Source organism: Phalacrocorax aristotelis, chromosome 1 (assembly GCF_949628215.1).
Source record: "Phalacrocorax aristotelis chromosome 1, bGulAri2.1, whole genome shotgun sequence".
Lineage (NCBI taxonomy): Eukaryota > Metazoa > Chordata > Aves > Suliformes > Phalacrocoracidae > Phalacrocorax > Phalacrocorax aristotelis.
The window spans coordinates 79,679,774-79,696,151 of NC_134276.1; the positions used below are offsets into that span (position 1 = coordinate 79,679,774).

At 37.4% G+C, this 16,378-nt stretch overlaps 1 protein-coding gene across 3 annotated transcripts in view; it reads right to left on the reverse strand.

Annotated features, from left to right (window-relative positions):
- Positions 1-7,208: 7,208 nt before the first annotated feature.
- The window catches only part of PUDP (pseudouridine 5'-phosphatase), a 72,974-nt gene continuing 63,804 nt past the window's right edge, over positions 7,209-16,378 (reverse strand). For 2 of the 3 annotated variants that reach the window (XM_075095006.1, XM_075094997.1), the window contains one exon: positions 7,209-7,612. In XM_075095006.1, the coding sequence (XP_074951107.1) occupies positions 7,436-7,612 (177 nt within the window). In that variant the 3' untranslated portion in view covers positions 7,209-7,435. The remainder of the gene's footprint in view (positions 7,613-16,378) is intronic. The other variant, XM_075095014.1, reaches the window with a different exon arrangement.

Here is a 16,378-nt window from a genome sequence, read left to right on the forward strand (position 1 = left end):
TCTTTAAAGCAGAATTTATGACGGTAAGGGTTTACTTCCTGGGGAAGGTTGGTAATCTAAATAAATGTTATTGAGAAATACCTTGTGTTTTTAAAGCCCGTGGAGTCTCCGCTTGGAAGGAGAAGAGCCAAACAGATCTCATAATCATAAATGTCTTACAGGGCCAAACTGGTGGTTCACTTGACTGAGAAGGCTTGGAGTCAACTCAGTGGGCAGGGTGGCATTCTGCAGCTTTCTTTCCCTTCTTTTCTCCCTTCCTCCCTTCCCTCCCTCCTTCATAGAGCTAGATTTGGCTGTTCACTTCCCTTCAGCAAAATTTCACATGGGTGTGAACTTCACTAAACATCAAGCACTCTCTGCTGAGTTTATAAGTATTAATTTTATATCAGATACAGCAGTGGTTTTAAGAAGTGCAGATGACAGCTGTGCACCAGCTCCTTTCATTCAGATGTCAAAACGTCCTTCGTATCAGAAGAGGTTTACAAGCTGTTCCTAATACCCTTGAGTCTTTACTAGAAAATCAGAGCTGAAAGGACCTATGCCCCATACTTAATGTCACAAACCACCTTCCTTCAACCATACGCACAAAAAATTAACAATAATTTGATAAGATAGCCATGGAATGTGTTTAGTACGCACCAGACAAATGCATTTCAAGCCACAAATTTTAGTTATGTGCTCTGTAACCTTGATAAAATCATTACTAACCACAGTTATATAACATAGGCAAAGGAAATATGATAGGATGAAATTATACGATTAATAAATTTCCTTACAGAAAGATTTGCTTTAGAGAGGGGAAAAAATTCCACCTTGTTTTCCTCCCTCATATTGCACTGGAAAACATACAAGTCCCTTTCCTAATGTATTCGGTCTGAAGAAAGTGAATGCCATGGGTTTTACATGTTTCAGATGCAGCCATCAATAAGAACAATGTTGAGGGCCATAATCGGTAAGTTTACAAGGCTGCACTCATAGGCCACCAGGAAATCCATTTTGACTTAATCAGCTTTCCAATTTTTCAGGTAAAATATAGCACTTCTGGATCATATCCAAGCAATGAAGACACAGTAATAAAATGATTCGATACAGTTTGCACAGTCTTCACAATTTTTAAATCAAGGTAGTATTTTAGCGAAGATTAACACTCGGTTTCTCTCATCTTGTGCACCCCATTCCTCCCCCTTTTTTGGTACTGCAATAGAAACTGCGCCCTCCCTAATTAAAACTGGCTTATGACATCCATGTCTATGTGGATATTCTTCAGGAGGTTAAATGTGTGAAATATTCGTATGCGATAAAAATAGTGTTTGCTGACATTACATCCTGTTACAGCAATAAGACATTTCACAAGGTGCAACACTATTGAATGATTTTCAGCATTTTATGAAGAGGGAAAACATTTTTTTTCCTCCCAGTGTAGCACTTACCTTCTCTTTCTTGAGCTCACCTACCACGGTTCAGTGCTTGAGGTGCTGAGTGTCTCAGCTGACTAACTAAAGAGCATGGAAACTGCAGCTGGGGCAGCCACTGAGAACCGCGGTTGTACTGGTATGTCACAGAGATACGCGTTTGAATTTCTGGCAACGTATAGAGAGAATTTTCTGCAACTGAAGCCCCATTACATTTCACATATTTTTGTCTACCTCTAAAGTTCACAAGCAATAGAGAAAACTGCGAACACAGATAAAATTTGTGTATCTGAATTTGTTATGCCAAAGCAATAATGGCTAGAAGAACTCCTCCCCTTTTCTTGACCTCAGGCACCTCCTCTGGGAGAATCAAAGGAGGCTCAGAATGGTTGACCTGTGTGGGTCTTCCTTTTGCCCCTGCTCATTTCTGCTCTGCCTTCAGAAAAAGACATTAGGAATAGAAGTATGTTGTAGAACTATCACATTTACATTCTTCCCCAGACAAGCGCATCTTTGTATGAGGAGCCCATGGCGAGTGTGTTTTTCAGATCGTCAGTTGTAGATCCACATGATCCCCTACTAAACACTTCCTTTCACAGAAAGTAGGAGGATGACCTGGACAATGAACCTCTAGTTTGAAGCTCCTAATTCTTTGATTTTATCACATTTGAGTGTAAGCTGGCAGTTTAACCTGCAGTCATACGGTGTTTTGGATTGCATACTGTTACTATTAGACACATTGCCCACACCCTAGGTATGTAGGTAGTAATCTATTAAATTAATAGCAAGACATCCAGATGATAGAGTGCGAACTGCTTTGTCAAATCTACAGGAACTTAAGCCTCTGTTCTCCAGCTTCCAAAGTTCTCTGAATGAGGAGGAGTTGCTGGCTAGATAGTGTTATTGCTCTTTGTGAAATGAGGAGCAAATGACACCACCACAACACAACTTTTTAAAGTAACCATGCATGATATCATTGACGAAAGACAGTTGAAAGTCCATTTCCAATATCCCTGTCTATGAGCAAATTGCTCTAGTTGCCATAGAGGTGTTGTTGACTTCAAAGACATGAAGAGTTCACTCCTTCAATATGCAGTTTGAGCTAAAGATGATGGAGGAAAATGGTATGCAGCAGGTTTTTTTCAGTTGCCTTCAAGCTGATGACATACCTTTCTGTTTTGTAGTTGTTCAACAAATCCAAAATTTTGAAGTCAAAACTGAAACATTTTCACAATCTTACCAGCATCTGAACTGAGGCTTCAACTGATACATTTTCTGTATTTATTTGTGCTCTGAGGCTCATCAAAGGTGATTTACACATCTTCTTTGATTCTGGATTTGAACTGCTTCATTTTCTTTGGACCTTGATTTTAAGAAATGTGTTTCAGGAGGTTGACTCTTATCTCTGTAAACCTCTGTGCCTCATAACACAATGTCTTTGAATATGTTTTTGACCTGGGTTTTGCTTCTGTTAATGCAAAGATTTTCCCTCCATAATTACTGGTTTTATGTTTTTGCTAAGGACAAATGGAAGACTTGACTCTTCTGTTTCCTCTTCCTTCATTTCATTGGAGTGTTTGGTTCTAGATGCTTTATACCATGGGTTGCTTCCTTGTCTTCAGCTCCCTTCTTCTACCATTTTTTCCTCCATCAAATAATGCCCTCCCCGCTATGCTTTGAATAAAAGAAACCTTGGATATTGACAATGATCCTGTTAATTTTTCACTTCATGTTCTAGTTGCACACTGCAGATATTCTGGGGAAAGAGCTGCAAAGAGAGGGGTGATGGCTGAAATGCTTTCTCCCCGCTGAGGTTTGTTTTCATCACGAGAGCAAGTCAACTCCTAACATTTTGAGTATGATGGCTTAGAGCCCACAGGCCAAAGGGCTGAAGAAATGAAGAGACCAACAGCCTTTCTCATGCTACCCCCTGCCCTCTAAAACCTTTTTTATTTTTTTTTGTGCTGAGCTACCTGAGCCACTGGCACACTCAGAGAGCCCTGCTGCTGGGGCGGGCTCCTCAGCTCTTGGAAGCTCTGGTACTGGCTTTAGTTTGAGTTCTCATCCACTTTAATAAGGTGATTGGACCCACAATTTGTGAAAACTCACCCAAAGGGAAGGTTAACATTAAGTGTTGATGACAGTCATGTTTCTCTTGGGACACAGAAGTGTTCTGAGAGAGCTCCTTTTCCTCCAGTCCAGTGTTTCCATTTATTTCCACTAATTTGCCAAAAAAACCCAGTTCTGTCCTCTCAATGTCAAAACACAGGAAGTTCAGTAATGTTACAAAATGGTAAACTAGAAACAAATAAATGGAAACAAATTCATTAGAAAAAAGGTTTCTATATTTTCATTTATTTTTTGTTTAATATTATTCTAATATTAAAATATTAGAAAGAAATTTTTCGTATGGCCCAGGTAGTTGTGGAATTTAGTGCCTAGCTAGAGTTTTTGTGTCTAAATTTATCAAGAAACAAAGAAAAAAAAAATGGTTTTCTGTATGGATACCCAGTATCTAGAGCTAGTAATAAAGCAGAAAATTTCAAGCTTCATTCTCTAATTGTTAAAGATATGGATGAATATTAATGCAGAGGAAAATAATTTACTTTCTTCTTACTGTGAAGTTTCTTGCATTTTTTTCCAGTTTATCTAGTTTGGCTTCTGCTGAAGACATTTTTTTGAATATATGCAACATGAGCTTGATTCTGGGCAGAGGTTTCTATGGTTTAACTATACCATTCTTTAGAAAGACACCTAATCCTAATGAGGAATGAACATCTCATCTTTTTCTGATCTTTATTTGTAGAAGGCAAATACCAAGCTTCACAGAAGTCAGACTGAATTTTTAAATTCATGCTGTTCCAATGCAACGAATTTTCACCTTAATGTATCTGCTGAAACTCCTGTATATGTGTATCTTCGCAACGTGGAAATTCCACCAAGATTAATCCCATTGGAGTTCCAGTAAAATGTAAAACCTAATTCACTTGTGAGGCAGAAAGGACTTTAGGTTCCAATACAACACTTTATACATCATTGACTTTTACTTTTTTTTTTTTTTTCCCCAAATATATTTTCATGTCAGATTTTAGCTCCATCTTGCTGCGCTCATCCTATTTTTCCAATGGTAAAAACTTGGTCATGAAGTTTTGCCTTTATTTTGTGGAGGCTTGAATTCTTCTCAGGATATGCCTGAAGCACATGTTCTATATTAAGCCAAATAAAACTATAGGTAACCTTAGAATTAAGCTGGTGCTTACTTTCTATGCTTAATAAAAAGAAATTAAGCATGCACTTAAGTATTTGTTGGGATTGAAGTCTGTGTGCTGAGATGGAGATGACAGGATTTTTAAGATTACTATAGACGAAGGCTTTAATTTTGTGTAATCTCTTGATTTCTCATTCAGTCAAGAGAAAAGCTAACCACAACACTGATACCCGCTTTAGTAACAGTCAAATGGTTCAGCACAGGACCGGGAAGTTGGCCAACAGAAAGCAGTAAAGTACATGGAAGGGAATTATACTAAAAGGAGGGGAAGGTTATATCATATGGTTCAGGTTCACAGATTTCAGTCTGGGACAATGATCTGACTGACAACTGTCAGGTGGAATAGTAAATTCATGGAAGAATAGTTCTAAAGGATAGGATTTAGTGTCGAGTTAAGAAGTGATAGTTTTCCGACTATTAATTCTCAGCAAAAGATAAGGCTATTAAATTAGAACTGCAGGATATGCTGATCTCATCATGGTGGTCATGATGAAGTAATTCTGATTTTGTCAGTGATATATTTATTAATGTCTCTACATTGTTAAAAAGAAAATTTAAGACTTTGATGACAGTTCCTTCGAAGTAACTGTAAATGAGATGTGCTTCATTTTTATTTTTTGTAAAACTCCCTAGTTAAATTAGATATATGCAAAACTTTGAAAAAGTTACTAATTACAGCGTATTAAAGCTTGTTCTACCTAGTAAGTTCCCTGGTGGAATTCAGTAATTATGAACGAAGGGGATCCCAACAGGCACCTGTTTTACACTTGAAAGCTCAGAATTAGTGCTCTACAGTAACACTTTCTGTTATGTAATGTAAGTCAAAGAAGGAATTATACAGCCATATTTCTGTTATCTTGTCTGGAAAGAATAGAAATGGGATTCATACTGGATGGTATAGGTTGCTGTCACTGTACAAACACTAATGACTGCAATATCCTAAAGAAATAACATAATATGCCAAATACCTACACTGAAACAATATTTACCCTTTTTTTGAAAAAATGTTTCCAGATCCTTAGATGAAAAGCATTTAACTTCAAACCTTTATACTGTAAGTACTAAAAATCTTCTGGACCATCTAGGTCATATGTGACTGACCATATGAAACAAAATTTTCTTAATGTTTTGAGGTATGAACAGACTACAGTAGCAGAAAATAATAACAGACTACATAAAAGATGTAAAAGTTTGCGTTTTTTTTAAAATCCAGGAGGAAAAAAATGGAAGGAAACTCGCACTGATTATTGAAAGGTCTATGATTCATTAAGTTTTGTTCCTGGTGAAAAAACCTTAAACCTAAAACAGTTAAACACCAGGAATGCCTAGAAAAGATTTTTGTGAGGAAGATCATAGATAAATAGATTATATTAAAAAACAATTAGGTCAGAGAATTCTTCTCAGAATTCATGGAAATTATCTTATTTGACATATATCATGCTCCTTGTGTTTATGGAGTTTGATATTTTACCAAGATTTTGGAGCACCTTATGGACACTCAATTAGAAACTTAGTTTTTTAAATGCTGAATACAATTGCTTATTTCATAGAACCCTACATCAGATAGCTTTCTTTAGAAAAAGCAAAAGACATCGTTTCCACCCTGTCATACATATACTTGCGGATTCCACCAAAACCTGTCTACATGTCTAGCATTTTCTGAAGAGACCCTTACCCTTGTCCTGACAAGATGCCAGAAACAGACAGAAGTAAGAGGGTTAGACGACAACATAAACATTTTGAGGGAATTATGGTAGCCATGAAAATAAATTTCAAGTATTTAAAGAAACCAAAACTACAAATTCTGTATTTTAAAAATAGATAGCAAAACTCTCTGTAGGGAACTTGGCAGAAAAAGGGCTCAAGAAAGAGGTAAGAATGCAAAAATACAGATGGCCTACAGAAAGCTATTTGGATACAAAGGAGTTAAGGCCTTAACTTTATCAGAATCGAAGCACCGAGACAGGATGGATTCATTTCACAAGAATGAAAGGGAAGCTATGTGGCAACATGGAAAATGAGAAGAAAATAAAGAACTGAAAGAAGGAAGATGGAGAGCATTTTGGTTGAACTGTAGGATCACATAACCTTGCATAGCTCCTAGCAGGCGATCACCGTGCCAAAAAAGATAGTGGCAGAATTATAGAATAACAGAGGTTGTAAGGGACCTCTGGGAGTCATCTCATTCAACCCCCAAGAAGAAAACAAAATAAGAAAACACAGACAGAACAACAAAAACCCTGCAAATAACTGGAAAAAAAAAAGAGACAACATGATACAAAGGGGAATAGGTGGGCAAGTACAGGATGAGGAAATGGATAAACAAGTTGATAGCGATAACTTTATAAAAAAAAATGTAATGGTATAAAAGCCAATCCAGAACAGATTTATGGTTAAGATCTAAAGAGTAAGTCACTCAAGTGGAAACAGATCAAGAAGCTTCTAATGCGGTTACAATAAATTGTCTAAACAGTTTCATAATATACCCAGAAAACATTACGATATGCAGGGAACAAGGCTGGACTCACTTTACAAGATGAAATGCTGCTTTAATTTAGCATTTATCACAAGGACAAATCATTAACAATCCAGTCAATTTTCAAAGGTACTTTGTGGAAGACTTGGTGTTAACAACATTTTTGTGCTCTAGTTTTGAGGAAGAGAGGAAAAGATGCAAAACAATCACAAAACTGTAACAGAATTTCATTCCACTTAACCAACCTCCAGGCAAGTGCATGTTCATAGCCATTAGGCGTTAATCATATGCTGGTAAACCAAACAGTTCTGGTTTGAAATCCTCCATGGAGCTCAGCAGTAGTGTTGCGTCCTTTTTGAGATCCGGATTTAATTTTTCATCTGGAATCATAACCACTTGCATTCCTGCTGCCAGGGCTCCTTTGACTCCAAGTGGTGAATCTTCAAACACAAGACACTGAGAAACAAGGAGGTGAGGAGAAAAAATTAAAGAATAATGTGACTATGAACTTCTAATTTTTTGTTTTAAAAGAGAGAATGATGCCGCATAAAACTTAGTAGGAAAGCTAAATTCACTTCCTGGCTTAGACACCCCTAATTAGAACAAGGGCAAACCTCTCAGTTTGAACATCTGCATGGGAATTAACCTTAAATTCATTTCAATTCAAAAAAACATGAACACACATACTTAAATCCCAGCAACTGGTTATCCAGATGTTCCTAAATTACTGTTTTTACAGGGATGGGTTTAAGCCCAAGCTTAAAGTAAAGTTAAGCGAGTGCTTAAATACCTTTATAAGCAGGCAATTTAACTCTACAAGACCAACTTTACAACCTGCAAAATGGTAAAAGCAGTGCTTTCACTTACAGGTGTGGCTTTTTCTACATACACAAGATGGGGGAAACTATATTACCTAGGTCAATATTAGGACTTTGGATGAGGGGAAAGTAAGACAGAAGTCACTTATCAGAAGAGTGCTGTTGAATTCATGCTCTATTTGCTTAATTCCTCCAAAGCAATGGTGAGAAGGAAATTCAGCAATTATACTGGAAGGGTACTTTTAGAGAAGAAACCGTTTAGTCAGGTAAAAGATCCATGTCTTACAACAGTCACAATCATTTGAGATTGCAGTTTAGAAGCAAATTTCTTAAAAATAGTCAATACATTATTTGCATTAATTTTGTAATTTAACACCAGAGTTTTGAATAATAAATATATAAAATAAATAAGTAGACAACAAATTATCTAGTGTGAACTTTTATACAATAACAGGTAATGCCTCTGGAGTTCATTCCAGAATGTATACAATGAAGCATCTCCTCTTGACATTGCCCAGTCTTGAGTCTGGATTTTTGGTATTGACAAACCAAAGCAACCCTTGGCATCCAACCATTTGAAAAATTCTGACCTACACTGGTAAGTGGTTTCTATCACTTCTGCAATTCAGACTGCATTAATTATCAATAGCATTAGCACTGCTACTACTAATAATACCAAAATTACTGCCACAACTAGTTTCAGTAATTCAACACAGATGTTGGGATGGTTAGTGCACTTTTCCCCACACCCATCAGACAGTGTAACTCTGTCTTATCACAAATTTCTCTTCTATATATTAAGCCCTTCTCTACAGTCTTTATCGATCTACCAAATCCCTTCCTACATACCCAGGATGGATTTTCTTATCCTTTCTTCACAACACAATAGACTGTGGCAACTAATAGTGAATGGGTAAGAGTAATGACTTGCTAAACTTAGTTAAACTTTTGACTGAATCCAGACTGGGAGAACACACAACAGCATATTGACTCTTCTATGCTTTCTAACACACAACCATTTCATCAGGGTAGGCATGTACAATGCTTGTCTGTTCTGGCTGTGCTCTAAGAGAACCAAGTTGCAACCTGCAGAAACCTTATTAAGTTCAAGGAAAACATTTTTGCAAGATGTAGAATGGTTTGGGTTGGAAGGGACCTTAAAGATCATCTAGTCCCAACCTGCCCCGGACACCTTCCACTAGACCAGGTTGCTCAAAGCCCCATCCAACCTGGCTTTGAACACTGCCAGGGATGGGGCATCCTCAACTTCTCTGGGCAACCTGTTCCAGTGCCTCACCACCCTCAGAGTGAAGACTTTCTTCCTTAAATCTAATCTACATCTACCCTCTCAGTTTAAAGCCATTACCCCTTGTCCTATCGCTACATGCCCTTGTAAAAAGTCCCTATCCAGCTGTCTTGTAGGCACCCTTCAGGTATTGGAAGGCTGCTATAAGATCTCCTCAGAGCGTTCTCTTCTCCAGGCTGAACAACCCAAACTCTCTCAGCCCGTCTTCATAGGAGAGGTGCTCCAGCCCTCGGATCATCTTCATGGACCTCCTCTGGACTCGCTGCAACAGGTCCATGTCCTTCTTATGTTGAGGGCCCCAGAGCTGAATGCAGCACTCCAGGTGGGGTCTCATGAGAACAGAGTAGAGGGGGAGAATCACCTCCCTTGACCTGCTGGTCATGCTTCTTTTGATGCAGCCCAGGATATGGCTGGCTTTCTGGGCTGTGAGCACACATTGTCGGGTCATGCTGAGCTTCTCATCAACCAACACCCCCAAGTCCTTCTCCTCAGGGCTGCTTTTAATTGATTCTCTGCCCGGCCTGTATTTGTGCTTGGGATTGCCCTGACCCATGTGCAGGACCTTGCACCTGGCCTTGTGGAACTTCATGAATTAAATGTCTGCACTATATATACCCCTCTATATCAATGACTGGAAGAGGAAGATGGAATGAACCCTTTCTTTCTGCTTTCTTTTCTTTTAAAAATATTGATTCTTGCCCATCAACGTGTCAGCAACCAATTGGTGTCTGCCAAGAGCAAGTAAAAGGTGCTTTCTACCTTGCATGTAATAAAGTACAAATTAATGATTTTTAGTGAGCCAACGGAATCACATCAATCTCTTTAGTGCTCATTTCCTTTGTACAGTCATTGAATTCCAGTTTGAACAATGTGATATTTTCAAACATTGATCATTATCACTATTACTAACTACAAATATGTAACCAGCTGATCCTGAAAAGCTTGGAACAATTGCTATTAGAATGGAAGTGTGGTTCTGCCTATAGGTTTTGTTCTTAACAGTACCTTAGTTTGTGACCCTAAGCACTCTGAGGACAGTAAATGAAATGCTGACAGTCTTTGCCTTTTGAAGAGTAAGCTTAAATATTGCACAGAACAGCATTATTAAGGCCTTTCAGAAGCCTTTTCTAATCCATCCCGTACAAAGAAAGGTACTTCACTGCTCTGCCTTGAAAGACCTAATTGACTTCCATGATGTCACTAAGCTTACTGTTCCGAAAGGAGCCAATGATTACGGAAGGCAATATACATAATGAAAAGCTTAAATAATTCCCTGGAACTAGAAGCAATTAAAACTCTTAATTACAAAAGAAGCCAGGCAAATGACCCATAATTCCAGTGGCTTCAGTGTTACAGGAAATAAGTGTACTAGGTCTTCCTCTAGTCTTTCTTGCTACTGACACTTATTGTCAACAGCACAGCAGCATTTTTAATGGATGACAAAAGGTTTAGAGGTTCGCATACAAAATGGATTTATTAACTTTGCTGCACAGAGATGTTATAAACTGTTCACTGTCCCAGCCCACCCACATACTAAATTTAGAGATATGAAAGCAGCCAAGTTCTTCCGACTTTGCATAAGTATTGCAACATCAGCATCACTCCAACTGAGAGACAGATGAGATTTATACAGACTTCAGCTGAGATTCTGGCTGCTTCTCTGCATTATTTCTAAAACTTGTGTCACTGATCAATACTACTGCTATGAGGTCTCTCAAAAGGTCATGCTAATATAGGACAGTTTTCACTTTGGAATGAACTAGATGCTTAAAAAAGTAAAGTAATAAAGCCTACTAATTTATCTTTCACTCTATGAATCTAGTAAAACAAAAATTAATACTTAACCAAAGGAAGAAATAATAAAATCACTGCATCATCTCATTTCCTCATCTTCCTACATGGAATTTAAGAATATAAGAGAAGAGTGTTATTTAGCCCCTTGGTATATACAGCAGGCCCTCTCCAACCTACATACTATAAATGTCTGGATGGAATATTTATGTAACTAACAGGGATATCTATAAGTGTTATTGCTATTAGTGATAACCAAGAAGTCTGGAAGGACAAAAGGTTAAAATCAGTTTTGAAATTAAGATTTTGAAAAACCTGTGAACAGAATATATATGCACAGGGAGTGCTTATCAGACAAATATTCTTGACTACATACGACACTACTGTATCAACTCTAAAACAGAATGAAGGATGAAACTAAAGACGGCATAATTTATACACATAGAACTCATCTGCATATTAAACACTACAATTTACTGTTTTATAACAGATTTTCAGAAAGCTCCACTACAGACCAACTGTGTTACCAGTGTGAGCGACCCAGGGATTTTCAAGAACCGTAATATAATTCAAAATACAACAAAGACCCATCTATATCCCTTTCAAAATATTGAGATACTGAAAAGGCACTGTTTATGATTTATGGGAGGTCATGAAAATTCACACAAAGAGAGAGGAAACATCAACAACTTCACTAATATGTCATAACATGGATGCTGGGCTATTTTTTAGGTAACTTTTGTTTTCTTTCTTCCTATGCTTTGATATACAAAGTATCTAGAAACAAGGGGAAAATGTATTTATAGGTGACCCATTTACCACCAGAGTTACTTAAACATTATTGAATAAATGCATTCTAAGCAGCTACAGTATTTGCAATTTTAGCCTCCCACTGTGTTAACTCAATGAAGAATTAACAAAAAAAAAATAATGAAATGACTTGATTAATGTTTCTCTCCTAATCTTTGAACTTACAGTCTTTCTAGAAAAAGAGTCAATAGCAATAATGAATGTCATTTCATTTTATTTTAAGGACATATGCCAATTTGACTAGCCAGGGATAAGAGAATCGTACTAAATATGCTGTTTAAGAAAGTCGTGCAGCTTACAGCCCCATGACTTAGTTCCATTAAGGAAAATGAGAAGTAAGCCAAGATGTTTTTAAATGCTATAACAAATGAATAAACAAGCTGGAAACTTATAATCAAATGAATTAAGCATCAGAGTATCCAGAATACTAACTACCAGCCACCATTCTTTATGATTCAATGATTCATATTAAGAACTGTTTGGTAATTGTACGCACATATGCTTTTTAATTCAGATTTTTATTAACTCGCTACTAGAAGTACATTGCAGACCAGTACAGGAATCAAATTATTTACCAGGAGACTTATAAGATAAAACAAAAAATCACTAGCATAACTTAAAAAAATGAAAAAAAAAGGAAATGTGTTACATCTGCACATAATTAGATCACTCTGCATTTCCAGCTCTTGCATAAATGACACTTTACATTTCAGCCCACACGAGCACCTACTCTCTCACAAATCAGTTCACAGGATGTTATGTTAAGGTGGCCCAGAAGGAGTAGACTGGTTTGGACAGGGAAAAAGGAGGAGAAATTTCAAATTTCTTGCTTGTTTCTAAGACTCGATCAAGTCAAAGAAAGTGCTTCTGCGAGTGACAGTCGGACCCAGACACAGCGGCTCTGTGAGGCAGGGAGAAGGTCACATTTACATGCGGGGTTACTCTGATCATTCCGGATGGCTGGAGCACTCTTTTCACAGAGGACTGTGTGTTTAGAGGACAGCACACTGGGAACTTTGTATGGCAACTTGTGTTACAGGCCTCAAGAAATTCCCAGGCATTTCTGAAACAGTGTCCAATTATCCTGGCAGCAGAAATCTAACTCAATCAACTGCAGCTTGGATTAGCCATAGAAGAGTATTGTTCTTTTATGGAGAACACAAGGCAAATACTCAAGATGCTCTCTACTGAGGCTACTCATACTGCGTAGCATGCTGGTTTTTTATGCCACTTATCTCTAAAAGTGGCCTAAAAAAGAATTCTGTGCAATGAAATAGTTAATTGGTACTGCCTTCCCTTCCACACAGAAATAGCTTTACTATAACCACTTACTTTCTTGACATGTAATACACAACATGTTCAAGTAACTGCATCTTGCCTGCAGAGCTCAGAACCATAGGATAATTTACACTGGAAGGGATCCCTGGAGGCCATTTAGAAACAACCCTTACTCAACGCATGTCCAGCCCGAGCAGGCTGCTCGGGGCCTTGACCAGGTGAGCTTTGAGTATCTTCAAGGATGCAGATTCCACATACCTCCTGGGCAATGTGCTCCTATATTTCACCATCCCTATGGTGAAAATGGTTTTCTGAGCATCTAGGAGGAGTTTCTTGTGTTCTAGCTTGTGCATGTTGCCTACTGCACGATCACCCTGCACCTTGGGAAAGAGGCTGGCCCCATTTCATGAGCAAACACATCAGAGAGACAAACCAGATACATCCAATGGAGGAGCTGTTTGATAAATCCAAATTCCAAGTATCAAACTGAAACTGGGAGTACGTATCAAAAGTATTCCCTGAATAAACGCAATGATTTTTTTGCCTCAGGGAATGTCTACAAAGTTGCAGGTGCAGCACAGTAGGCTGACGATGGCAGGTACCCTGCCTGTTTTGTGTAGCTGGACACCATCGCTTGCCTATAACCAACTCAGCAGGAGCTGCAGAAGGCAGCGTATTCTCATGGAGCAATCCAATTTTTTCAAGCGGTACAATTTTTTGCTAATAGTTTCTTTTTGTTCTATAATGTCTCCTTGACCAGAGTTACTTTCCCACACAGAAACACCAGCCTGCATATAGAAATGTACCTTAATCTGATCTAAACATCATCTTAATTATTGTATAATCTTTGACAAAAGTGTTAATAACAACCCACATATGCTTCAGACAGAAAGTAATTTCCTAATTTCTTCAGGAAAGAAAGAAACAAAGAAAGAAAGAAAGGGTGAAAAGTAGCATTCACCTTTAAACAGGTTTTAATTGGGAGTGAAAAAAAGTCATGGAAAAGGTCTTTTTTTCTATTCAGTACAAGCTTCTCATTGAACTGTACACAACACACTGTCACTGGTCTGGAGTGACTAGGTGAGATGTAGCTGTGTTGCACTTTAACTCTTCAGGGCCAGGGACAAAAGCGGTTTTCTTTCAAACTTCAAACAGCTGAAAGTTATCTTTTAGAGAATATTTAAGATTAATAGCATAAAACTCGAAGCACGAAGCCACAAACTAGCACCTTTAAGTACAACAAACAAAACACTAACAAAATTCTAATTACAATTTACTTCATATTTCAACTACAGGAAACAAATACTAAAAATGGCAACTCTTTGTTCTCAATATAGATTTTCTAAGAGGAAGGTGGACAACAAAGGACAAAAGTAAGTTGGAAAAAATACTAACTTCTAATTTGTTGAATTTCAGTAAACGTGAACTGAATCATAAAGACCTTCTGTTGGAAATCGGCTTTTGTAACTTTTAAAAGAAAAAAATAAACCATTTTTTATGACATTGCTTGGAAGAATAACTTAATAGTACTGGCTTCACAAAAAACAAGAGAACAACAGCAGGGAATTAAAAGCTGGTTTTACTCCAGTACAAACTAGACCCAAGAATTCCTAAAATCTTTAAAAAATATAGTATCTTGGAGATAGTCACACCTCATAAGAGGGTTAAAGAAATGGAAAAGCCAAAGAAGAGGAATAAACTAAAGATAATCAGCGCTAGCAAGAACCATTAGAATCTGAAATAAAAACACTGTTTTGAAAAAGGAAATAAATTAACACCATAAAGGGATACAAACCTGTGAAGCTTTGGGTTTTGAAACACAAGAGTACGAAGGTTTGACTCTGGGTCATTTTAGGGGATGCTTGCTAAAACAGAATTACTTCAATGTTTTCTTTTGAACTCATTGATATTAAAAGTACTATTTCCACTAAAGTATGAACTTGTAAAATAGCAATAGTAGCAACATTTTATAAAATTAGTCTGTTACGTCTCTGCAAGGATAGTATATGCTTCAATTTATTGAATTTCCATCATATACCATTAGATCAAATTCCATGTACAAGTTTAAGACAAAAGCAAAAGTGACCAAATTAGACAATTTTCTCCTAATCAGGCTCCTAACCTGTTCCTAGGAGGTAGTTTCAAAAGTAGCTGAGCCAAACCATTAGCTTGCTGCCAATGAGAGATGGCTTCTTCCTTCTTTTTCTCTAATCTCCTGTTAACCGTTGTATGCTTCCGTCTCCTAGTGATGAATGTTGTGTTTGTGCGCCCTTCCGTGAATCAACTCTGTAACCTAATAGAAAACTATTCTCCTATTAGGCTCATAAACTGGAGAACAACCACGTAACAGCTGGGAGTGAACAGGAAGACTGAAGAGGAACATAAATCCTCCTTTTTGGGCAGTGTTTAAATAATAGACGGCTTCATCCCTTCATACTAGTCCTACTCCTGGCATGCCTTGCATTTGCCTAAAGCAGTCTGTATGTGTAAAACAACAAAATGGTTGTGCAAAGTTTTGCAGAACCTGCTCTTTCAACACAAGCCCAACTGTGGCATGGGATTACGGTTATGAACGTTGCAATTCCAAAATTTATTTTGCCATAGCAATCTAAAATACCATATCTGAAATGAAATGCCTTATTACACTGATCATCAGATCTATTTAAGTAACTGCCCTCATGATTTCAAAAGATGATTTCTCAGTCTCTTAGTTGTGAAAGCTGCTTTGACTGTGCAGGCAAACAGAGCTCAGAACTCCAAATTTCTTACAACATTTTCTCTACCTCAGAAAGTATTCCTGTGTGCTAAAGACAGTATTTCTAAAGAACATGAAATCTACCATCAAAAGTAACAGAATTAATAATAAACACCATACTTCTACATATACGATGTATGATATACCCCTTTTCATCTATTTACTATGAGAAATACTTAATTCAATGGAGATCACTCTCCTAACCCTGAATGAGGGATTAACTTTAAGTGCACAGCAAGATCTACTAGACTGAAACCATTATTATCCTTAAAAAAAAAGTATTAAGAATAAGAGGAAAGTTAAAAGAAAACATCAAATTATTTTTTTAAGAGTTCAGCAGAGAAGTAATATCTTTCACATTAATCTCTAGCTTGTTTTTATCAGGTTGCTGTGTTTATTTTAGGAAAGCAATAATTGTCCAGGTATTGCAAGCTATGAAAACTGTAAGATGGAAAGCCTGTGAA